We start from the raw sequence: 25102 nt of genomic DNA, 5'->3' as shown, positions 1-25102 counted from the left end.
CGAAGTTGGTTCTTTTTTGTAGACCATGTTCTTTAGGGTTCCCCATAAAAAGAAATCCAGTGGTGTTAAGTCTGGCAAACGAGCTGGCCATTTTTCATTTGTTGCGAGAAATAAACTCAATGAAAAATTTACCAATCGCTGGACGTGGGAGTCGTGTAGTGTGGACAGCTCGTTCGCCAGACTTGACACCACTGGATTTCTTTTTATGGGGAACCCAAAGGACATGTTCTACAAAGAAGAACCAACTACACCTCAAGACATGCAACAACGGATTATTACAGCCTGTATATCAATAACTCCCGACGTTATTATAAGAGCAAGCCAATTAGTGATCGAAAGAATCCAGCAGTGTTGCATCGATAATGATGGTCATCACTTCGAACATCTTCTTTAAACGTTTTCATTCAATACAAAAATGTATTTTTTAATCGTTTTTTCTTCACTTTAAATCTTATTCAATGATCTCGTGTCATGAGTTCTGAACTGGTTTTCAGCTCCTCTATCATATTATGGAAAAAATGTACCAAATCAATTTAAAAAAATGAAGATGACCTTTATATCTCCGAAACGCCTTTACCTGGACAGAAATTATTATTGCTATATGATAGCCCTCTTCGTACCGTACAATTTTGGTTACATTGATTTTTTTTTTGGGCCTTATAGATTTAAATATATTTAAGGTGGTAATAGTTATTGCCTCACTCTGTATACATATTATATAAATCTACATCTACATCTACATCTACATCTATACATCTACATCTACATCTAAATCTACATCTACATCCACATAATCAATTACATATATGATAAAAAAGTAAATAAGAATAATATGCAATAAAAATAGTTGCATTTTTAAAAAATGCAGTTATGTATTTCCTTTCTACATCAATCGAGATTTAGCTCATCACTGTGTGCTAATAGAAAGTAAGATCATCGAAAAAAGAGAAAAAGAAGAAAAATAGAAAAAGAAAGTTAGAAGAAGAGGGTGGTGGACGGGGAGGGAGGAAGGGAGAGGGGAGAGAGAGAATTATGTATTATAATTCCATTTATAAATCGATAATTTTCAATATTAATAAAAATTGTATGCTATAAAAGATTTTTTACATATACTATATATCGTTCAAAAGTTTGGAAGCACAATTTTTTTAATGTAAAGAATTTTACTCAGTGAATAATGCTACACCTACTACTGTTCTGTTATGAAGAAACAATAAGTTTTCATGATTTAAGTTTAAGAAAAATATAATAATTGTTATTTTCATATTTATTATATTTTATTCGAACCATATAGAAACTTGTTCTTTCTTTATAACAGAACAATGGCATGTAATAGCATGTTTACTCGATAAAATTCTTTAAATAAAAGACTTTCTTGGAAAATGATTAGAAACAAATAATACTGTTTTGAATAGTTAAAACAGATAATAAAGTTTCTCGTATGACATTTTTTTTTGGAAGTAGCACCACTGTTTTGTTTTTCTTAAAAAAGTAGTGCTTTCAAACTTTTGAACGGTAGTGTATGTATCATATTTTCTCTTTAAAATTGTAAGTTTAGTCAAAACTTTTTTCCGTTATATTTGAGGATTTTAATACTTTTCTTTAGAATAAATGTAATTCCTGTACTTTTGACGTAATTGATTACATGTACAAATAAATAAAACGTAATTAAAACTCGTTCCTAACAATTCACAATCAATTTCTTCGTTTTTTGTTCGTGCGCACGTCATCTTCCCTTAATAAAAATCCCTAATGATCTCGTTAACATGAATGAGTATTATTAAACGCAACGACGCTGAAGAGGATGCGGATAGCTTATTGTTCCGCATTCCTCTCGCCGTTGCAACTACCAGCCATAATAGCCGGCCGTGTGCGAGCGGGTTATTAGAGTCGGGTAGTATAGTTAGGTGCTTGGAAGCCTCATATACTAGAATTCTATTATTACACCGGGTCGCCGGCTTAAACTCAGTTGGTCTTGGCTCTCTGAACCGTGAGAACGGCTTCGCTTTTCGCACACCTGAGAGCCGGAGCTGCCGCGTTTATCCGCCGTTTAACTGCTGCTAAAAGCACAACGCAGTTCGGTTCAGTCGTCCCCTCGACCAACGCGCATCGTTCCTCGCGAGCTCAATCGTTCGTTATTGTCGTCGAACTATTGTTATTTGGTGTAAACAGAGAATAAAGGTGTAAAAGAAAATGCCGTACTATAACGATGTCCCATACTATTACGGTGCAGGAGCATACGCTAATCACAGCTCGCTAATGACAGGCACGGCACGGTAAGAATAGAGCAATTTTAATCCAATGCGAACCAAAAACATCATCGTTTGTATCCAATATTTATTTTAGCAAGGAAGTTGAAGTTTCTTTCGTATCTTATTCCCATTAGGATAAAATTTGTTTTTTTTTTGGACGAACATTTAACGGTGGAAATCTTTCTCAAGGACGTTTGACGGTGGAAATCTTTTTCAAGGTCGCCAAGGTGTACATGTTGCGTTTAAAACTCTAAAATGTTTTGAGAAAATCAGTTAAATAGACAATAATTGTCTGTAGATTAAAAATTCAAATCGTGGACTTAATAAAAAAAAACCTGAGAGTCGATATTGATTATTATCGGTATTGACTTTGATTTAAATTTTTACAGTTTTCAAAAAAGTTGTTAAAAATATATCATACATTGTTGTAAAATACCTAACGCGAGCGGACAGCGCGTTATAATTGGTGAGAATTTCATGTCTTTTATTCTTGGCGAGACAAACGCGTCCGCGACTTGTACGATTTGCTAGATCATTTATCATTTGCGTGAGAGCAATAACGATGAATTTGGGAATTAATTATAAACTAATCTGATTGTGACATCATAGGAAATAATGAATGTTAAATTTATAATCGACAAGTTTAGTGATAAACCTATATAAATCGCGCATATATCCGTTTGTTGTAAAATTTTGGAAATATCTATATTTTAAATATTTCCGAATTGGATTCCATTCAATTGTTATCAGGTGTCAAAGATATATTTTAAAAATGTGTCTATATTAAGTAAAACAATATTTGTGTGCTCCATTTTTTAAAACAATTTTACATGAGAGTAGAGAGAAGAAAATATAACTGCATTTTCATCAAAATATGTCGTTTTTATTTGTATTTCAGTATCTTGAAAATAATACATCTTTGCAGCAACATTTTTCTTTTTTGTGTGAGTACTATCTTAAAAATGAGATACATATATATTTTTTAAATTTTTTAGTCTGCTATATACGTGATAAGAATAAAAAGACAATAAAATATATAAAGATAAAATAAATATCTTTTTTCAATTTCATACAATTGAAAGAATTTTCCAGGCGTGATTATAAAATAGTATCCATTTACGCGTCGATCGATCAAATGTCTTCATCAAACTGGCCACGTTTACTTTCTACATGTGTGTCTAACAAGTGTTCGTGAAATGTTTCCGTTCTGCAACGTAACAAGGAGCAAAAATAAGCATTTGGCAATAAAATAATAGCCGATGTAATAGCCGATCGAAGGGCTTGTCAATTAATACGAACATATCGCAATGCATATCCCATGATTTACTAGATGAGACGTGTTTAGGATTTTGTTATATTCTATGTTCTATATGCTACATTGTTTACGTAAGATTTGTTTTGTGCTCTTAAAATACAGGTAAAGTAAAATTGTCTTGTAAAACTGTGCAAAAAACTCACGTATTTGTTATGCTGAATAACTGTTAACAAAAAAACATGCACAAGGACAAAGGCAAACTAGGCCAGTCATATTAGACTAATTTAGGGGGTTAACCTTCCAATTAATCTTTCTAAGTTTCAACCACCATGAATCGCTTTAATTTGAGGTGCTATAAGTGGGTTTTATTTTGCTTCACAAAATTAATGGGAAATAAAAAGTTATTAACAATATTATCAACAAAAAACGTGATTTTTTTTATTTTTTCTCAAATATCTCGAAAACTAAGCAAGATAGGGTAACTAACTATAACGTACCTTTTTTGTAGAACGTAAAATTATCTACAATAATTATCTAAACAACATTGATCGTCAAGTCAGTCGTTTAGCTTGCACGCGTCGTCAAACTCCGAGACTCGGATCCCGAAAATTCTCGATTTCGTCGTTTTTTTTATGTTGCACCGGTAATTTTTTTCCGTCATTTAAAATAATGCAACTAATTTTTTAGACCTTTTTTGTTGCAAATTTCGCCCACAACAAAATGCATATGGTAAAATTTGTCTCAAATGAATTCTAAGGCCTAAAAACAGCGAAAAACTAAGACTATCCAAAAAGTCAAAATTTTTTGCTTACATAGCTACAAACTAAAGAAAAACGGTCTAAAAAATCGGTTGCACCATGAAAAGTATTCTTTGTAGTTCTCAGATAATGTGTGATTGTTTTAGGGATTTTTAATTCCATTTTAAATGACAGAAAAAAATCACCGGCGCAACATAAAAAAACGTTGAAATCGAGGGTTTTTGGGATCCGAGTCTCGGAGTTTGACGGCGCGTGCAAGCTAAACGACTGACTTCATGATCAATGTTGTTCAGATCATTATTGTAGATAATTTTACACTCTACAAAAAAGGTATGTATAGTTAGTTACCCTATCTTGCTTAGTTTTCGAGATATTTGAGAAAAAATTAAAAAATCGCGTTTTTTGTTGATAATATTGTTAATGACTTTTTATTCCCCGTTAATTTTGTGAAGCAAAGTAAAGCCCACTTATAGCACCTCAAATTAAAGCGATTCATGGTGGTTGAAACTTGGGAAGATTAATTGGAAGGTTTGATGTCCAATATTACTGGCCTAATGGTTTGTCGTAGTCTTTTAAGTGCTGAATACGTCTTGGTATCAAATTGCTCTATTACATCTCAATTTTGAGAAATTTGTAATTAAAGTTGCAAAAAAGTTATTTTTATTTTGGCATATTATAATGCCAATAGCCAATAATTATATGATATTTTGGCATATTATAATGCCATATATTATATGATATGTGACGTGTTGGACAAATTCTTTTATAATTAAAATTAGGTATGTTATTAATACTCTCAGCTCTTAAAAGGAATTTGTCTCGTGTCGATTATGATTAAAAAATATTTATAATTGATTTAGGATTTATTGCGTCAGTTGTGACTCACAAATGTCATTAACCAAATATTTTTTAAATTATTTAAATTTAAGAGTTTTTTCACTGGTCGCTTAACATTAAAAACATTAATCAGATGTCAAAGTTGATAAATTCAAAATGGTCGAATGTTAAAATTGAAGTGTTCGAATTTTTGAAATAATTCATGCATAAGGAGTTTTTATACAATCTAAATTGAATGAAATGATTAAACTGAATTTGTTAATTTTGATATCAGATTAGTATTCAACTGAAAAACCCTTAAGAGTTTTAATAACATAATTAAAAAATGTTTAATGGGTTTTTTAATGACCTTATAATTTGTGACAGACTTTATATTAATTATGAATATCAAGAGACACGGTAGTGTTGCGCGAGACCGCCTCGTGTATCTTTACGCGAGCGGACAAGTTGCGAGTACCCGAGATTTTAAAATCTCCATGACTGAACAGATTGAGTTCTGAGTAAGCTCAATCAATAGGTTGGGTTTGAATTATATAATAAAAATGTTTTTATTTTTTCTCTACGTACTCTACGAACGGAGATATTGCGACACAAAGTCCGAATCTGAAAATTTTACATTAATAGGTATACGGACTCAAAACGTCACTTTCACACTTTCGACTACAGAGATGGCTCTTGATTTTCGATAAATTCTTTTAACTGTAATCGACACAACAAATCTTTTTTAAAGGGTAAAAGTCCTAATAACATATTTAATTTTGATTGCAAACTTTGTTATAAATATATCGTAGTAATAACATGCTAAAATACTTTAAAATAGCCTATTTACAATTTTTAACTCGCATTCAAAATTGTGATGTGATAGAACAATTTGGTAAACGGAATTTTATTTAAGAACTACGGAAAACATTTACCATCGTTTTTGTGTTCAAAAAAAGTCATTTTTTTGTTGGACAGTGTAGTAACATTTTCTCATTCGCGATGACGTTATTTAAGGCTCGAGCTTCTAACGATCGGTTTCATACATGGCTTAATCTAAACGCCTGTACTATTTGTGTAAGAAACACGTTGAACGATCCACGAGAAAAATATCCGCCAAAATGGAAGTCAAATTACGTATGCAAATGTAGATTACGGCTACCAATTTCAAATGAGATTATGATGTTTCGCACAGAACGCCTTTTCACACTTCGCTGTCGCGTTTCTCACCGCATCTGTCAACGATTTCGGAATCCCCGCTCAGCCATCTTTATCGTTTCTCGCCGATCTCGGTGAGATCGGCGAGACGAGTGATCGACACAGCGGACATCGATGTCTCGTCACCGAGAATACTTTCGCACAATGGGAACCCTCCTAGAAATCGGCTACGCCGCGATCGGCCGACTATCAAGATCAGATCGCAGGCTCTGAAAGACAATCCGGCATTACGCGAGCACTACGAGAGACATGAGAAGTCGATGGGCGAACTTCTAATGGAAAAATTCCTCATTAAAGACAAGAAGTCTGACCGCGAGGGGAGCCAACAGGGAATACGTCTGTATTATCAGATCAATTTAGATCGTTTGGAAGATCCTCAAGAGCGAGAAGCTGTGCAGAAGCGAATCACCCGCAGATTCACGCGGCGCAGGTCTTCCGCCGATTTGCAGCTCGATCCTGAGCAAATACAACGGGAGGCTGCGTACGCGCAAGTGCAGGCGAAGGTCCTGGATAGTCTCGTGGCTGAGGAGCAGGCGCAGATTGAAAACGAGGCGCGTCAAGGTACTTTAGTATTTAGAAAGAGCACGACAGCGAGAGGGCCCATCATCGAGCGCTCCTATTACGCGAACAACGTCGATTCCGACACGATGACTCAGGAGGAAGAGGAAGCGGCCGCGGCAAGGATGAGGAAAGCCATGAAGAAAATGAAAAAGAAAAAACGATTGTCTACCGACAAACTGTCGCCGACTGATAAAATAGATAACAGGCAATCGAGCACCTCTAGCGAAATTTCCACTGATTCGCAGGTTAAAGAGGATGATGAGTCAAGACCTCAGATGTACAAGATCGAGGCCTGTAATAGCGCAGGGGATTTCTCGACAATTTGGGTGAATACGAGTTCTGAGAATGAGAAGCGCAAATCGACGGTCGAGCAGTTAAAAGAAAAGGTCTCCGTTCCCAGGAGATTCGGAACTGGGAATAGGACGGACGTTTCCTCGAACGATACGGACGAAGCGGAAACACAAGTCGTGTTAGCGGTGCGAAAACCTTACGTAAAGGATCCGTCCAGAAATAGCGTGTATTTGACAATGAGAAAGCCTACGGACAAACTTGACGAAAAACTGGACGAAGTCAATAAACTCAATGTAAAAGTCGATGAAGATCAATTGACAAATGGTTTTGTTGACGTCAAAAATAATATTCTTGGAAGTAATGCATTAAAATGTTTAACAGATAAAGATTCGACGGAGTCGAATTGCAAGATTCAAACGGCAAGTGATATTAATAAGGACATTAAAACGTTAAAGAAAATAGTGTATAAATCTAAGAAGGTGGAATCCTTGGTAAGGGAAGACATTCATTCCATATCGAATGATGACTCGTGGGATAAACGAGATCCCGTCTCAGCAACAAAGAATGATATGCAAGAAATCGTTATTGGAGACTCAGCGAAGAAAGCCGAGATAGCAGCAAATCCCATACAATCGAACATTTCAGCTTTTGTTTCGACGAACGCATTGAAAAACGATTCACAAATGGAATATTCTCAAGGAATATCTGAAGATATTTTTATCTTGGATACAAAGAATGACGAAAGTCAAAAGGCTCACAATGCGTTTGATGCTACAGAGAAGGTATCTGATCGCCTAGAAGCCGATTCGACTATCAAAACGCCGGAGATTTTTGCCATCGAAAATTATGTTTCCGTTGGAAAGGATAAGCTCATAGCGGAAGAGAACAAGCCAAAGATCTCGGCGTTGTCGCACGACGAAGATACGATAAAGCGAAGCGTTGTCGAGACCGAAGCTAGCGACAATGTTGGTAAAAACGGAGCCAGCGGTGCGACGCTCACGACAAATAGCGCGACCTGTCGTCTGCCAAAACTGTCTAAAATTAATACGGATAGAAATAATGCCGTAGAAGCGCCAAAGCTTTCGTTACGAGAGACCACAGAGTATCTGGCGGACTCATCGAAAAGTGATCAGGCCGTCGTTGGGGATACCGCGTTGTCGGAAAAGAAGGTGAACAAAACATCGAACTTGGCGCAAGTTTTTTCTTTCAATACCTCGAAAAGAACCAGTGGCGTAGATGCGAATAAACCAACTTGTAGAGTCGACGCGATTCGACACGATGACGCAGTCAAGTTGGAAGCGAAAGAAACGACCTTGCCCAAGGAAACAAACGACAAAGTGCGTAGCAATGAATATGAGGAGGCAAAATTAGCGACGGATGTTAAGCCAGCAAAAAATGTCGATCTGACAAAAACATTGAGAGATAACGCGAAAAAGACTGACGGAAATCTCTTAAAAACAATTGATTCATCGAAGACCGAAGCAAAAGTAATTGTCACCGAAGAAACAGCATCAAAAGAAGTAGAACTATTAAAAACTGATACGATTAAAAAAATTAATCGTATTGATGTAGGAAAGGATTTCTCGAGAGATTTACCCAGTCCTAAGAGCAAGGTGCCGAAGCTTAACAGCGCAGATTCAAAGTTTTGCTTCAAAGCGGAGACCCTCTTAAAAAAAGATGCAAACGAAAGCAGTGTTGTGAACTCATCAAAGATTGGAAAGGATTTAGGCGCATTTAAAACAATGAAAATCGAAGATGGCAAATCATTTTTTTGCAACAACGCCAATGACAAAACGACAGTTTTTAAGAAAAGTATTTCTGTTGACTCTTCGAAATTGATGAATGATCGCTCGTTGAATGAAATCCCCAAGGTTTTCCAACAGTCTGTATCCATTGATGAAAAAGCCACGGACAAGGACATATCCGTTAAGAAGACGTCAGAGCCAATAAAATCTCTGAGTAAAGTAACAGAAAAGAAGCTAATGAAGCTCGACGTAAGTTGCGACCTTCAGGACAAAAACGAAGTATTATCGAGGAGTGCCTCTACTGAGTCCATTGATTTTTGGAGCGAGATCAAAGCACCGGGTAGTCCTGAAGTGGCGAGATCGAAGCAACCGAATGGATTTACTTTTCGCGAGGCAACAATTTCTTCTCCAATTTCCAAAGTCGAGGAAAAAATGAACTCGATAAATTTGAAAGCTAATGGAAAGGAAAATGAGATCGACATTAAAATGAGCATCGCGGAGGTCGAAAATTTGACAGTCGGATCCAGTAACGTAGTTGTCGAAGAGGAGAAAGAAAGAAAATTTTCGGAATCTTTAAAAATGAAAGAAGCGGAAATAGCGAAATTTGCGAAAGCGGAAGTCGAGAAAAAGGTGCCGAAAGTACCGCCAAAAAAGAAGAGAAATCTGTCGATAGCAATTGACACTAAGGACACAAACTCGACCGTAAAGAAAGCTTCGTTGAAGCGAAACGATTCCGATACAGCAATTTCCGTGACTACTCCAATCGAAGTTGCCATACCGGTAATAAAGATAGTTGAAGTACCTAAGTTGTCCGAAGAGTCCGACAGTCGGAAGGTCGATGAGGAACTCGAGGATCCCAGCACTCCAACAAACGAGCTATCGCCCGATCTTTCTTTAATTAGAAAGATCTCGAGATGGAGTAATCAGGATGATTTGACAAACACTGACGATGTGGAAACTCCGATCGCGTCAGAGGAGACCAGCGTGGCCGCCAGTCCTAGTATCAGTCCGCAAACCTCCAAGACGAAGCGTGCGATTAAAAAGAAGAAAGCACCGACCAAAAAAACACCATCGGAAAAGAGTGAGCGGGGACCGAAGGAGACTCATGGCAATGAATTACCAACGACGGCAAGTCAACAGAATACGCTTACTGCCAAACTCGTCCCCGAGAAGCAGCATCTAGCAAAATCTTCGCCGAAAACGTCTCCCAAGTCCAGTCCGAAGAATACACCCTTGCAACGCCCGCTCGATCTTATAAGGATGTTCTACACGACGCCATCCGCATTGCTCACAGCTACGCCGCGAGATCTCTCCAAAGTCAGAAGGGCAAAGATCAAGAGAAGACGGCATCATTCGCGCACACCGTCCATTAGTAGCGACAGCACTGGAAGTACGACGAGCACCGCCACGACGGGGAGTACGGACGAGAATGGCTCGACCCGCGTCGAACCGAACGACGATTCCGAACACAAGAGAATTAATTCGACGAGGAGCAACGATTCTGGATTCGACGGTTCACCGAGAATCTCGAGTACTTACTTTTTGCGATTGCTTGCGCGTCAAAGTTTTGTCGTCAAACACATCCAGCTTTCAAATATATATATTTTTTTTTTTAAGAGTAATACTTTGACGATGTGACATGAGGGTGCTTTTTGAAATATAGTTCGAAACACCGGAAATTATAAAAACTGAATCAAAACTAAACGTTGGTTAATCATTTTCGAGTTACCGAAAAGAGATAGAGTGGGACGTAAACATTTGGAAGTGGGACGCAGATCAAAATTTGCTTAATTAATTTATATATTCTCATTAATTTTTTCAATATACATTATGCATAGTTAACAACTTAACAAAAGTTAAGTTAGGTTAAAGAACTCCGCCGTTTCTCACGGAAAAATAATCTCGGTCAAATTGCTCCGTTTTGGACTACGAGATTTATTATCATTTTCATGACTCTGAATAAATATCTCCATTGTCACAACCACAGAAAATCAAAGGATAAAAAAATGTAGAGCTCTGAAAGTCTATAGCAAATTCGATTGCATGCACTCAGTACGCACTGGTGCATATTAAAATTGTCACAAATAAACGTAAAGTTTATGTTTAATATAAACGGATTAAATCACGAAATCTTCAATACTCTTTATTGTGCTATTTGATGGTAAAATATATATTAGGCATTTTATCAGTCGAGATATTTGCATTTTACTTTAAAGATTAGAAGTTAAATCAGTGTATAACGGCTTTAATATGCACCAGTGTGCACTGAGTGCATCTAATCGAATTCTATAGAATCTGACAATGAGTGTCTGCCGTATTCTTTTCAGATAACCTAATGTCTTTTTTATTTGTAATGGGTATACATGCGCGAGTATTTGTGAATATTGAGTTCTGTGCGCGCTCGTGTACGTATGAAGTGTATGAACATTTGTTCAAAATCATATAAACTACAACATATCTCAGAATGGATTTGATTTTGATTTCAATTTGACCGGGGTCTCTTTTTCATAAGAAACATGTGGGATTTTTTAATATTGAATTTATAATATAATGATAAATATGTATTTCTACATAAAAATCTCATATTATATATATATATATATATATATATATATATATATATATAATATATGTATATAAGTATATAATTCGGACATTAAAACGCTCTAGGATTTTTTGCATTCTTCTTTAGTGTGGAACCACAATTGAAAGCAATTGTTAAGTTGCATCGCCAAAGTTGCTGCGTAAAAGAATCATTTATTATGCCATTTTTATCTATTTATCGTTAAAAATATTTTTTTATCTGCTTTAGCAAAATATTAAAAGAATATCTGGAAAATGCTAATACTAATTCATACTAATGTGATGACAATATTAATTTAGTTTACGTTATGTTTGAATGCTTCAAGTATTTGTTAACAATCCTCGCATTTCCTGGCAATAATTTTGTATGTAGGCGTATGTGTTACGGAATTAGACAGAACCTAGCTGAGTTGTAGTTATTAGTCTCGTCGCAGAGATATTTGCACAAGTGTCCCCGCATGAATAGCATTTTAATTCCTGTTAGTAATATTAACATTTGCCCGGATTTCAACGACTACATGTGCGGAATTACTTTCACGTATGTATATTGATTTTTAAATTGACGAATGATACGCAATGGACATAAAAACTACATCTTGTAAAAGAGGAATTTTGTCGAAGATGCTTGTCGAAAATATTTGTACCAAAACTTATGCACTATAGGTGTATTGTAAACCCAGAGGATTGAGTTGAGGTTTTTTCGTTCAACACGCCGGAACATTTTCAAGCTTGTGAAAACTCTTTCTTTACGTCATCCCTTCGCGGCGAGTCTTGTTTTTACTTTAACAGTATCACGTGTTGACGTTCGGGAAATGGTGGAAGCGATAGGTGCGATAGTCAGCTCGACGCCCGCGCACACTATTAGTGCTATTAAAATGACGTAAGGTCGTTGCCGTAATGTCAATGACATTTATATCTAACTGTTTATGTAGGAGGACGTTACAATATATGGGGTATTTTTAAGATGTTTGGTTAAACTTTGTCAGCGTATTTTAGATATCTTGTACCGACAAGTTATTATATACAAAGGTAAATCGCAAGTGCATTCTTTCTGTGCTAAAAAAGGGAATTAAAAGTTATTTTTACAAAAAACGTAATATTCAAATAAGTCATTTATTAATATTATTGTACAATATATAATTTAAATCGTGCAATTTATATTGACTGTCGTATATATATATATTAAAATATAAATATATATTAAATATATTTGTGTTAGATATTTCATGTAAAACTTGATTTTTTCATTAAACATTTTTATAAGTATCGCCGCCATTCTGCTTCCACCACTGATGGTATCATATAAGAGTTACAATGATATGATATATATTAGACTATTATATTCTAATAGCACGTAGTATAGTAAAAATCAAATCTTTTGTTTACGCCGGTTCAAGATCAAATAATAAAAATATTGCGTTTAATATTTAGCAAATTATAAGCATAAATATCTTTTGATTAGTTTTCGATAAAACTAAATTCCTGTAGATTGTGACATGGCTTGCCACAAGAAATGCGAAAAACTGACAGGGAACCTATGTGGATTGAATCAGAAGCTAGTCGCCGAAGCATTGCAAGCTCTGAAGAGAAGTGAGTAACGATCTGAATACCTCTCGCGCTGTTAATTATTCAACTGCAACATTTCGCGATAAACATATCTCTGTTAAAGTGATACATAATATTTTTCGGATATTCTTTCGTTCTTCGCCTGATTTCATGAAACGGATACGAATTAGGCAGGTAATGCCCGAGTTGTCAAAGTTATTCTTAAAAAAAGTCCCTTGTTAAATTGTTGTGTGATTAGTTGTTACATGGTAATGGTAAAGAAACGAATTAGTAAAAATGATCAAATATATAATCACAAGAAATTTTCTTGACGCTCGCAAGAAAAATACTTCGATATTTTATATAGAGTGTGTGAAAATAATAGATCTAACACTACTTGCGGGTAAGTACAGAGAGCAGAGAGCTTCATTAATTATTAAGAAAATCACAAAATAGTAAAGGACGTTTCTATTTGGTTTGACTCTAGCTTCTCACAAGCGGTGTTATACCTATTATCAGATACCCTGTATATGCAAATTATATAACACATACATACACAACAAGCGCGCGCAGATCGTTCATGATATGTTCATCCATATTCTCACATTCGTTGAAACTGAATCGAGAAACTGAAATCAAATTATTCCTGTCTATCTAGAGTGTCCAGCAAGTTGCATGAATTGGAGAAAAAAATATATGCTTATATTTTAACAAACATATTCTAACGATACGTGTTTAATATTTACTTCTGTGTATATCAGTTACTTGTATAAGGATAGTTGATTCACTGATTATTATTTACTTAGCACCTTCACAATCATCGGATAATCAGAGTCGGAATTCGGATTCCTCGGATCATTTTCCGAGTGGTCGGATAACGCCGCCGGCGACGAATCTGCCCAGATTCAAAAAATACACCGTGACGGATTTTAATTTTCTCAAAGTAAGTACAAGTCGAAAATCCTGTCAAATGCGAATGTTTGACTTTATTAATTATACATATACCTACTTTTTGTGCATTGATGTGACTTTTTGCTTGTCGCGATGCGCGTCATGCGCATCTATTCAGCCAGTTCCAAAAATTAACCGACTATTCCTAGACTACATTATGTACTTTGTATGCATATAATCGTGTGCGCCTATCTCGTACCTATTCGCATATACCTCACAAAGAAGATGCCACGATTGAAGGAATTTCGCATTCCAGTAATAATTGCCATTACGCTTCGAATATTTAGATCGATTTTCTATAAAACTAGCAAATAAATGAGAACGACAAAAAAATTTGCTATAGCTTATAGAGCTTCACCCGACGCATTAAAGTAACATCTTTTGCAAATTTTAATTTAACGATCGTTAAGAATTTCTTTCTAGCATGTAAGAAAAAGACGAGAAAAGAGGATAGGGTAAAGAAAAAGGAAGCAAAACTGAGGAGGAAAGGATAAAGGAAAGAACTAGGGAGAGAAAGAGAGGGAGAAGAAGACAAGAGGAGAAAAAGGGAAGGAAGGTGGGAGGGAGAGAGGGGAAAGGAAAAAGAAGATATGAGAAGGGGTACAGATATGGAAGGACAGGGATAAGAGAAGGAAAGAGATGAAGGGAGGAAGGTAGAGGAGCAGGGGAAGAAAGAGGGAGAGGTGGGGAGAGAACGGGTGAGAGAGGGAAGAAGGAAGAAGGGGGAAGAAGAGGGAAAGGTGACAGGGGGAGGGAGGAAAGGAGAGTGAGAGAAGGAGAGGGGAGAGGGAGAAAGAGAGAGAGATAGATAGGGGGGGGGGGCTTCACTCGGCAATTCTTTGCATGCAATATATTATACATTAATAAAAGAAAATAGTGTTTATTCTGCTTCTACATGTTGAACTTGGCATACCTTCAGAGAAACATTCCCACAATATATTCTTGTGAAAATTCTATGCATCTCGTACGTACGAAAACCTTTGTCGACAAGAGCAACAATTTATTTTTATTAATTTCTGAAAACTTCTGAAAATTCTGAATTATACGAAAGATAAATTTGCGTAAACTTTTGGTTAATATATTAATGATTATCTCTAAACACTCATTTAGCATTCACGAACATTCGGAGTAATTGATATCAATTCCGTAAGTATTTATTTGATCCTTATTAGCGAACATAGATCCGAAAGATTCGCCGAGTGCAGCTTGGCTTGAAGTTGGACTAGAATTAATCTGAATCACGTGTATTTACATCACGTGAACCGGTTGACTCATGAGGTGCTTTCCACGAGGAAATCTTCCAGCGGATGAGAGGACCAATGTCCAATTTCCATGTTTACTATTGATGAACGAGCGTAATGGCCAAGGAACATATTTCGCCTTGCTTTCACGGAGAAACGGCCGTGTATTATCAAGGATTTATTTGCGCGCGAGGATACTTGAAGCAGAATTTGTACGGAATAGCTATGTAAATATAGATTACCAGAATTAGCACATGCGCAACGCATTATTTTTAACGTCCAGATGCGCGTGACGAGACTTACCGCTCGGTTTATAAACTTGGAGCATTCATCTAAATTCAATTACATGTTATTTTAAATTTAATCGAGCATGCGTAATAGTGACAATGTAGTTTTAAGGTTTCTATTTCATTGCAACTATATTGAATTATGACGTCACAAGTTAAAAGAAATTATGTAAAACCAACGTTTTGCATCACATGAAGAATGAATTAATTTCTTTCCACGCTGCAATGCATATTTCACAATATAAATTGATAAAATGTATTAAAGATTCTTCTTACATTTTTTATAGGTAGATTAATGAAAGGTAGTTAATTAAATCTTTATGAATGATCAATAAAGCTTTTTTTGTTAGAAATATGTATATGATACATGCTCTCTCATTGAATTGTGTGTATTTATAATTAATACAATAAAAATATATTTTTATCAATATATTTTTTCAATTTATATCGAACAAAAATGGTAATAATGACGTAAAATGTAAAAAATGATGACATAAAAAGAATTAACTTATTTTGAGATATTATTTTGATATTATAAGCAAAAATCGATTAAATCAATTATATGAGAAAAAAAGATAATTTGAACATGTTGAGAGAAAAGAAAGATAAATAATTTTGCTTTATGATATTATAATAATAATTATAATAATAATTATAATATCATATATATTGATACAGATTATAATCAATGTTTGCCAGTATCTAAATAAAATTATTTAGATAATTATCCAGAGATAAAAAAAAATATGGGATTATCTTTATCTTATCTATATAAAAACAATACAAAGTATTCACCTTTATCTTAGATAAAAAATCATGTTATCTTATCTAAAAATTATCTAAGATGGTAGGATTTTCATTCTTCCTGCTATTTCTTTACCGCCGTTTAAATTAAATTGGATTCCAGAACGTTATATGTATAAAGTTGTATAAAGACCTATTTTTGAAAAAAGTAGATTAAAAAAAAGGATAAAGATATTTACTTTATATACCCCGGGGGCCTTAAAGAGCGTTTTGAAGGGACGTACCCAACCCTATCCTTTCTGTGGATTAACTGTTTAACGTCTCCTCCGAAAGACGGAGCCCAGTTTTTCCATTTAGGGAGACTTCTCTCCGCTAGATGGAGGGGCAGGTTTTTTTTCCTCCGATGCCTAGTGAGATTCGAACCCGGTTCTCCGGATTACGAATCTGGCGCTCTACCCACTAGACCAGCCGTCACCCCAAGAAGTAGATTATTTATACTGCAAAAATGTGTCATTCAAAAACAGATTAACTTCTAGTAGCGGAGAAAAATATTTCTTCCTCAATATTGGAAAAAAGAGGACAATAATATCAAACAATTATTATTAGTGGTAACATCAAAGCACTTTCGTATTTAGAATTTAAGTCGAACACTGTTGGAAAATTTGTGTTAAATATAACATAAATCGCATGTCCACTTAAATTTTTGTATTAATTAATTTAACATAATATGGATGTGTTAAATGGTAACACCGATACTATAATATGTTAAAATATTTCAACAGAAAAGAAATGTAAATCTGACCGTAATTTTGAGGTTAATTATGTGTACAATAATTTTTATTCCCACTTCTGTTATAGAGTAAAATTAACACTCTTTTTCTGTAAATTTTAACACATTTAATAAATACGTTCAAATTGTGTTACTTTAACATATTTTTTAAATAAATTATTTTAATAATTTTATATTTTAAATTTATTAAGTTCAATTAACATAGCAGGCATATGTTAAATCTACACATGTATGTGTTGATTATTTTACACAAAAATTTTAACAAAGACTTATTTTTACAAACCTACAAAAATTTTCCAACAGTGAAGTAATCCAATCTCTTTTGAATTTTCCAAATGTAAAAAATATTTTTCTTAAATATAATACATCCCTGCCATCGTCGGTGCCAGTAGAACATCTTCAGCACAGTATAAATAAGTGTACCCCTTTGAAACCGTTTATCAGACAAAACATAAAAAACTTTAATTTTGGGAAATAAAAATTTGAAATTTTTTTTTTATAATTTTTTATGAATGGCCTCATAAACACAAAATTATCTAAAAAATTTTCTACATAAATCGCAATAATCTATGAAATTTTCTACATAAATCGCAATTATTTCATCTTTTATCTAGATTAATTAAAAGCAAAATCATCTTTATCTCATCTATGATGAATTTACGGATTTTTATCTTATCTTTATCTTACAATTGATGATACAATTTGATGATTTTAAAATTATCTTGTAAGGCAAATACTGATTATAATAAATAATTTTGCTTTATAATTACGCAACTACCAAGCAAGAGATATTAGTTATTTCCGTTAAACGTTTATAAACTGGAATACTATTTTGAATTCTCATTCCGTTCCGCAGGTCTTGGGTAAAGGCAGCTTCGGTAAGGTGTTGCTGGCAGAGTTACGCGGCACGGAATCCGTGTACGCGGTGAAATGTTTGAAGAAAGACGTCGTGCTCGAGGACGACGATGTCGAGTGCACGTTGATCGAGCGAAAGGTCCTCACGCTGGCGACGAGGCATCCCTATCTCTGTCATCTGTTTTGCACTTTCCAAACCGACTCGCATCTCTTCTTTGTTATGGAATACCTGAACGGGGGTGATCTAATGTTTCACATACAGAAGTCCGGCCGATTCCCCGAGGCGCGAGCGCGTTTTTACGCCGCCGAGATTTGGTCCGGATTGAACTTTTTGCACAAGAAGGGTATCGTTTACCGAGACCTCAAACTTGACAACGTGCTACTCGACTTTGACGGACACATTAGAATCGCGGACTTCGGCATGTGTAAACTTCAGATCTTTCTGGATAGAACAGCTGATACGTTCTGTGGCACGCCAGATTACATGGCGCCAGAGGTATCATTCTCTTCAAATTTATTTCTCTATTTTTCCTCTGTTTACATTTATTATTAATTATTCAATGGACAAAATCATTTAATAACTCCTGCTTGCAGATAATAAAAGGACTCAAGTACAATCAAGCTGTGGATTGGTGGTCGTATGGCGTTCTACTGTACGAAATGTTGACTGGTCAATCGCCGTTTTCTGGATGCGATGAGGATGAACTGTTTTGGAGCATTTGCAACGAACGGCCATTCATACCTCGGTATCTGAGTCAAGAGGCTACCGATATACTCATCTGTTTGTTGGAGAAGGATTCTGGAAAGCGGCTACCTGCTCACGAAATCGCTGTACATGCTTTTTTTCAGGTACAATTTGTTACGATTTTTTTAGATGGCAGAGAAATGTATCGTGTGCGATTTAATTAGCAGTCAAATAGCATTCCGATTCCGCAGCATTTGCCCTGGGATCGATTGGAGAAGAGACAATTGGAACCACCGTTTAAGCCCGCGCTCGACCACACTTTGGACACAAAATACTTCGACACGGCATTCACGACCGAACGTCCGAGGCTCACGCCAGTGCCCGAGCAGATCTTGACTTCGATGGATCAAGGTGTTTTCCGCGGATTCTCTTACACAAATCCGAACGCGACAGATTGATATGTGACAATTAAATAAAGAATACGTTAGCGTTTAACAGAACAATATCCGTCGTTTCTAACTTTTTTGTGCCATACAATAATAAAGAAGAGAATGTATCACATTCTTGTTAGCTTGCATAAAATTAATTTTTGCTTTATATTTTTGGAACGAGCGACGATATTATACAATGTCAACATAATATGTATAAATCGCATCGAATACACTGATGTGAGCTATGAGGGATAGAAATTGCATGAGATATGTAATGTCTCTTCTCTCAATGTAATGAGATATAATATAACGTGTTCTATAGGAATATATATGTATATATAATATAATAATAATATATGTTTTATACATATTATATATAAAACATTATATATATATATATATATATATATATATATATATATATATGTTTATTTATCGATAAAAGTCGAAAGACAAAGCAATTACTTATAAATTATAGTTTTTATTTGTACATAATATGTGTGTACGCTAATATGATTAATTATAATTAAATACAAGAAAAGTAAATATTTATTTATTACTCTATAAAATATATTTCTTGTGCATGTGATACAAGCAATTATATATGTATATACGTATCCGTAAAATATATTAAACGGTTCATAAGTAATTGTTTTATTTTTGAACTTTTATCGGAATATGTAAATACGAATGGAAACTTTAGTAATAATATACACATATCGCGTGCACAATGGCCAGAATTTAATGTAAAATTATATTTCTATCATTAATGTTCCTCAAACTATAGTTATCTGCACGTGGACTATAAACGATAAGTGAGAATACATGGATTTTTATATCATAGACATAGAACGATAGATCGATGGATAATGAGAGCATGCAATTGACGATAATTTGTTTAGTTTAACAAATCACTCTTGTAGTCGATCGAATTGCTCGTGGGCATTGATTAATTAAGTGTATGCTCTAGTTTTTTACAAGTTGACAAAATTCGGTAAAATATATTAAAAATATATTTAATGGCAATCAAAAATACTAGAAATTTAATTAGAAATGTGTACTTATTCATTAAGTAACCTTAAGCAATCTATTTCGATAGAGAAATATATGCGAAATAAAATTTTAATTTCTGGAGTAAAACTTGTATGTATTTAAAAATAAATACAGGATAATTCCGTGAACGATACGTTGAGACATTTGTATTTACAATTTTGCATTTGTTACCATACATAATATCTAACCATACGCAATATATTATGTTCGATTTAATACAACTATTATTAATTACTATAGCTTTTAAGCCCGCGCTACGCACAAAAGTACATCATACAGTTCGGTACCAAAATTTTTCTAATTTTTTGGGGATGGAAACGATGTATTTAATTTTTCATTAATGAGCCGATTTTTACAAAAAAGCTTTCTAAAAAAAAAAAAAAATTTGAACCCATCGTTGCCCATGCATCCCCGAAAAATTAGAAAAATTTTGGCACCGGTTTGAAGAAAATCGGTCCATTAATGAATAAGTAGTTCGCGGTCAGACAGACAAACATTAGATGCTTATTATAATAGATTGTTATTATTAATTAAATATGATTAATTTATGGATGATTTTTGCATCCTTGATGTATTAGAATAAGTAATGCATAATTGGTTCATATTCCGAAGCTTGCTTTTGCAATTTCTATTCTTTTTACTTTCCAATTTCCGTCATTAAATCTTTTCTTCATTATAATTATACTTTTTGACGTAGAACTACGTCTTTCTCGGGGGGTATGCGGGTACGACTGCAACGTTTTCTTGCAACGTTTTCATGCAACGTTTTCTTGCAACGTTTTCATGCAACGTTTTCTTTTTCTCGAAAAGTATTAAAGAAAAATATACTTTATTATATAGTTTTTGAAAGCTCTCTCTCGATGTAAGCTAAATGTTTTCGTGGTTAATTTTTCGATATGGGTTTGTTCTGGAAAAGTATTAAAGAAAAATATATTTTATTATATAGTGTTTGAAAGATCTCTCGATGTAAGCTATGGGTTTTCGCAATTTCATAAATAAATAAATAAATGAATAAATGGATGAATGGATTTAATAAATACATAAATGAATAAATGAATGGATGAATGGATGAATGAATAATGAATAAATGGGTAAATGGATGAATGGATTTAATAAATAAATAAATGAATGAATGGATGAATGGATGAATGAGTAAATGGATGAATGGATTTAATAAATAAATAAATGAATAGATGAATAAGTGTGAATGGATGAATGGATTTAATAAATAAATAAATGAATGGATGAATGAATGAATGGATGAATAGATGAATGGATAAATGGATAAATGGATGAATGGATAAATGGATGAATGGATGAATGGATGAATGGATGAATGAATGAATGAATGAATGGGTGAATGGATGAATGTATTTAATAAATAAATGAATGAATGGATGAATGGATGAATGAATGAATGGATGAACGGATAAATGGATGAATGGATGAGTGGATGAATGGGGAATGGATGAATGGATTTAATAAATAAATGAATGAATGAATACTCTCGAAAAGTATTAAAGAAAAATATACTTTATTATAGTTTTTGAAAGCTCTCGATGTAAGCTAAATGTTTTCGTGGTTAATTTTTTGATATGGGTTTGTTCTGGAAAAGTATTAAAGAAAAATATACTTTATTATATAGTTTTTGAAAGATCTCTTGATGTAAGCTATGGGTTTTCACAATTTTATAAATAAATAAATAAATAAATAAATAAATAAATAAATAAATAAATAAATAAATAAATAAATAAATCTATATAGAATGTGAGAAGCTGATTCTTGAAACTTGGTGACATTTATGAGTATATGTTCGGCTCGAACTTCTGAGTTTTTTAATCGATAGAGTCTCGTTCAAGGAAGGTTGGTATTGAATTTGGCGACGATCGGTAAAAGGGTTCTTTTTTAAAAAAATTTTAAATTTTTTTAGAAAGGTCTGTGGTTGCTCTAATTTCCGTAAATTTGGAAATATCGATCTATTTTTAATTTTATTATATTTTTTAGTCTTTTCTACCCCTATTTCATATATAATTTTTTAAGATTTGGTTGATTAGACCCAGCTTTATATGCGATCAAAGGTCCATAATTTTGATCGCATATAAAGCTAAGTTTAATCAACCGAATTTAAAAGAATTATATATGAAATAGGGGTAGAAAAGACCGAAGTAAAAATTGTTTTTTGAGTTTTTGATGCCATTGGTTGATTAGACCCAGCTTTATACGCGATCAAAGGTCCATAATTTTGATCGTATATAAAGCTGTCTAATCGACTAAATTTAAAAGAATTATATATGAAAATAAGGGTAAGAAAAACCAAAGTAAAAATTGTTTTTTGAGTTTTCGATGCCAATGTGTTGCTTATGTTCAAAAACGTCGAAATTAAATTTTTTGAGAATCGGTTTTGAGGATTGGCTATCCATCAAATAACTTAGGGTAGATTGAGGCGAATCGGATTATTTTATATACTTTTGGTAAAAATTTGATTGAATAGTTTAAGAGTGTATAAAGAACAGACATACATACATTTATACATACAGACATTCTATTTTATATATATAGATATTTACATAATATTTTTTTTTAATAAATAGAGTATCATTCAAGGAAGATTGGTATTGAATTTGGCGATGATCGGTAAAAGGGTTCTTTTTTAAAAAAATTTTGAATTTTTTTCACAACGAAATGATGGTTTATTTATGCCATAGTCACAAACTTTAGGCAAGTAAAGAATTACAAAGGTGTAAGCATACAAAAAGAAAGAAAAAATAGGATAACAACAAAACATAAATAAAAATAAAAATAAAACATAATAAAGAAAGAAAAGAACAGTATAATAGTGGCAGATGTAATCTACGTAGGAAAAAAATAACTAAAACTAATGAAACGCACAAGAAATAAGTTGACACCCTAAGTCAGAATTTGCATGGTGAGCAGAGGCTGAGGAGACATTAGATCGAGTTACGCTCAAGCGAGAAAAGATGGTCGTACAGTTTACGCTTGAAAACGGCAACAGACGATGCCGATACTACGTCGGTGGGAAGCGAATTCCAGAAGTAGACGCCTGCAAGATGGAAGGAGTTATGATATGCTTCGGTTCTATGGATAGGAACAAAGAAAGAATGAGTAATAGCCAAACGTGATGATCGCCTGACTAAGGGGTCAGGACAAGTAAAGATTTCAGAGATGTAGGTAGGAGACATATTGTGAGACACCTTATACATTTCAGTACCTAGAAAGTAGAGGCGTCGATGCTTGACCGTCAGCCACCCCAGCTGATGTCGGTAGGGCGTGATGTGTTCATCACGCCTTAAATAAAAAACAAAGCGAACAGCACAATTTGAGAGTCTCTGAAGCTTGATGTTGAGCTCGTTAGACACATCGTTGTACACAAGGGAACAGTAGTCTATCAAGGGCCATATCAAAGTAGTCACAAGTTTTACACGGAGATTGAATGATAGGGAATTTTTGTGAAATTTAAGTTTATGCAATGTAAAATGTACCCTTTTGGAAATGTACGAGACATGGCTTGCCCAAGATAAATCGGAGCGCATGATGACCCCGAGGTTACGTGTCTCAGTAACAAATGGGATGGAAGTACCGTTAACCGATATGAGAGGTAAGTCACTAAGATTTAAGTGCCTAACATGACTCCTACATCCAAAAATCAAGACTTTGGATTTCCTGAGATTAAGAGTCAATCTATTGCGCACAGCGAACTCTGAAATGACACCCACGTCATGAGCAACGAGCTGTAGGGCGATATTCAGTTGGCTAAGAGAAGTCCTGCGGTAAATCTGTGTGTCATCCGCAAATACAATACGCTCAGTAAACCTGAGGAAGGCGCCGATGTCATTTATAAAAAGAGAGAAAAGGAGAGGACCCAAAACGGATCCCTGCGGAACTCCGGATGTGACAGACAGCCAGTCAGAGAGCACCCCCTCAAGGTCAATAACAGCCTGGGATCGACCCGTGAGATAGGAAAAGATTAACTTGAGGGCAGAATCAGTGAACCCCAACCGCCTGAGTTTGGTGAGCAGTAAAAAATGACAGACCGTGTCGAAGGCCTTGCTGAAGTCGAAAAGGACAAGTATAAGCACCTCACCCACGTCAACGGCGTACATTATGTCATGGAGTAATCGCAGTAAGGCTGATTGGGTGGAATAACGCTTGCGGTATCCAGACTGCCGATCATCAAGAATATGGTGAGCTTCAATAAAGTCAGTAATCTGGCGGTGTATAATTTTTTCGAACAGTTTGGAGAGCTCACACAAGTTGGCAATGGGCCTCGTGTCTGAGGGAGAGGCTGGAGATTTGACCTTGGACAGTGGACGAAGTATAGCTCGTTTCCACAGGGGCGGAAAGTGACTATAAGTTTAAGACAACTATTGAATAGTGAGGTTAGGAGGTTGCCAATACTAGGTCTAGGCTAAGGCTATAGCATAAAGTGGTAGTTGATCATAACCAGTGGCAAGAGAAATAGAAGATGAGAAGACGAAAGTACTTAGATCATCACTGGTTATCTGGGAAAAACTAAAAAGTGGTTCATCCGGCACTATGGATGAGATAATATCATAAAATTGAGACTGAGAACATGAAGAAAAACAGTTGGAGATAGAGGCATAATGAGCATTGAGAGTGTCACGTGAAAAGAATTCAAGCGGAGAGGACAGGTGCGACTCGACCAGGCCGAGATTAGCAAGCTCGCGCCATAACTTAGATGGATCAGAAATCGCTCTCAATCTAGCCATGTTAAAGCGCTCTCTGGCTCTTCTCAAATCAACAGTGAGACCATTCCTATACTGCCTATAAATATGAAAGTCAAGCACGCTATCAGATCTTCGAGCAATATTGTAAAGACGATTGCGATGCCGAATTCCGCAAGCGAGGACATCGGTGAGCCAAGGCGCAGATGGACGAGTCACACAAAAGGTACGAGCAGGTGCATGCCTGTCCAAACTGGAAATAAAGTCCTTGACTATGGTGTCCAGGATACCGTCCAGGTCAGACTCGCCGAGATCAAGACCGCCGAAATCCTCAGTAA

General features: G+C 34.9%; 1 protein-coding gene across 4 annotated transcripts; it reads left to right on the top strand.

The window, feature by feature from the left end:
* Positions 1–1957: 1957 nt before the first annotated feature.
* On the top strand, positions 1958–20194 carry LOC143907436 (uncharacterized). 4 transcript variants are annotated; one of them, XM_077424249.1, is made up of 7 exons: positions 1959–2276; positions 6277–10427; positions 12968–13069; positions 13831–13967; positions 17894–18388; positions 18487–18741; positions 18813–19028. In XM_077424249.1, exons 1-7 carry the CDS (start codon positions 2194–2196, stop codon positions 18876–18878), a joined length of 5289 nt encoding a protein of 1762 aa, XP_077280375.1. In that variant the 5' UTR covers positions 1959–2193; the 3' UTR covers positions 18879–19028. The 4 variants fall into 4 exon arrangements, with proteins under 4 accessions (XP_077280376.1, XP_077280375.1, XP_077280373.1 ...); XM_077424247.1 differs by having other exon boundaries at positions 1960–2276; positions 18829–20194; XM_077424248.1 differs by lacking the exon at positions 12968–13069 and having other exon boundaries at positions 1960–2276; positions 18829–20194.
* The last annotated feature ends 4908 nt before the right edge of the window (positions 20195–25102 follow it).

The sequence above is a fragment of the Temnothorax americanus genome, unplaced genomic scaffold, assembly GCF_048541705.1.
Source record: "Temnothorax americanus isolate GAGA-0224 unplaced genomic scaffold, ASM4854170v1 Scaffold8, whole genome shotgun sequence".
NCBI classification, from domain to species: domain Eukaryota; kingdom Metazoa; phylum Arthropoda; class Insecta; order Hymenoptera; family Formicidae; genus Temnothorax; species Temnothorax americanus.
Note: the sequence above shows the minus strand (reverse complement) of the source record. Positions and strands in the feature narration are given on the sequence as shown.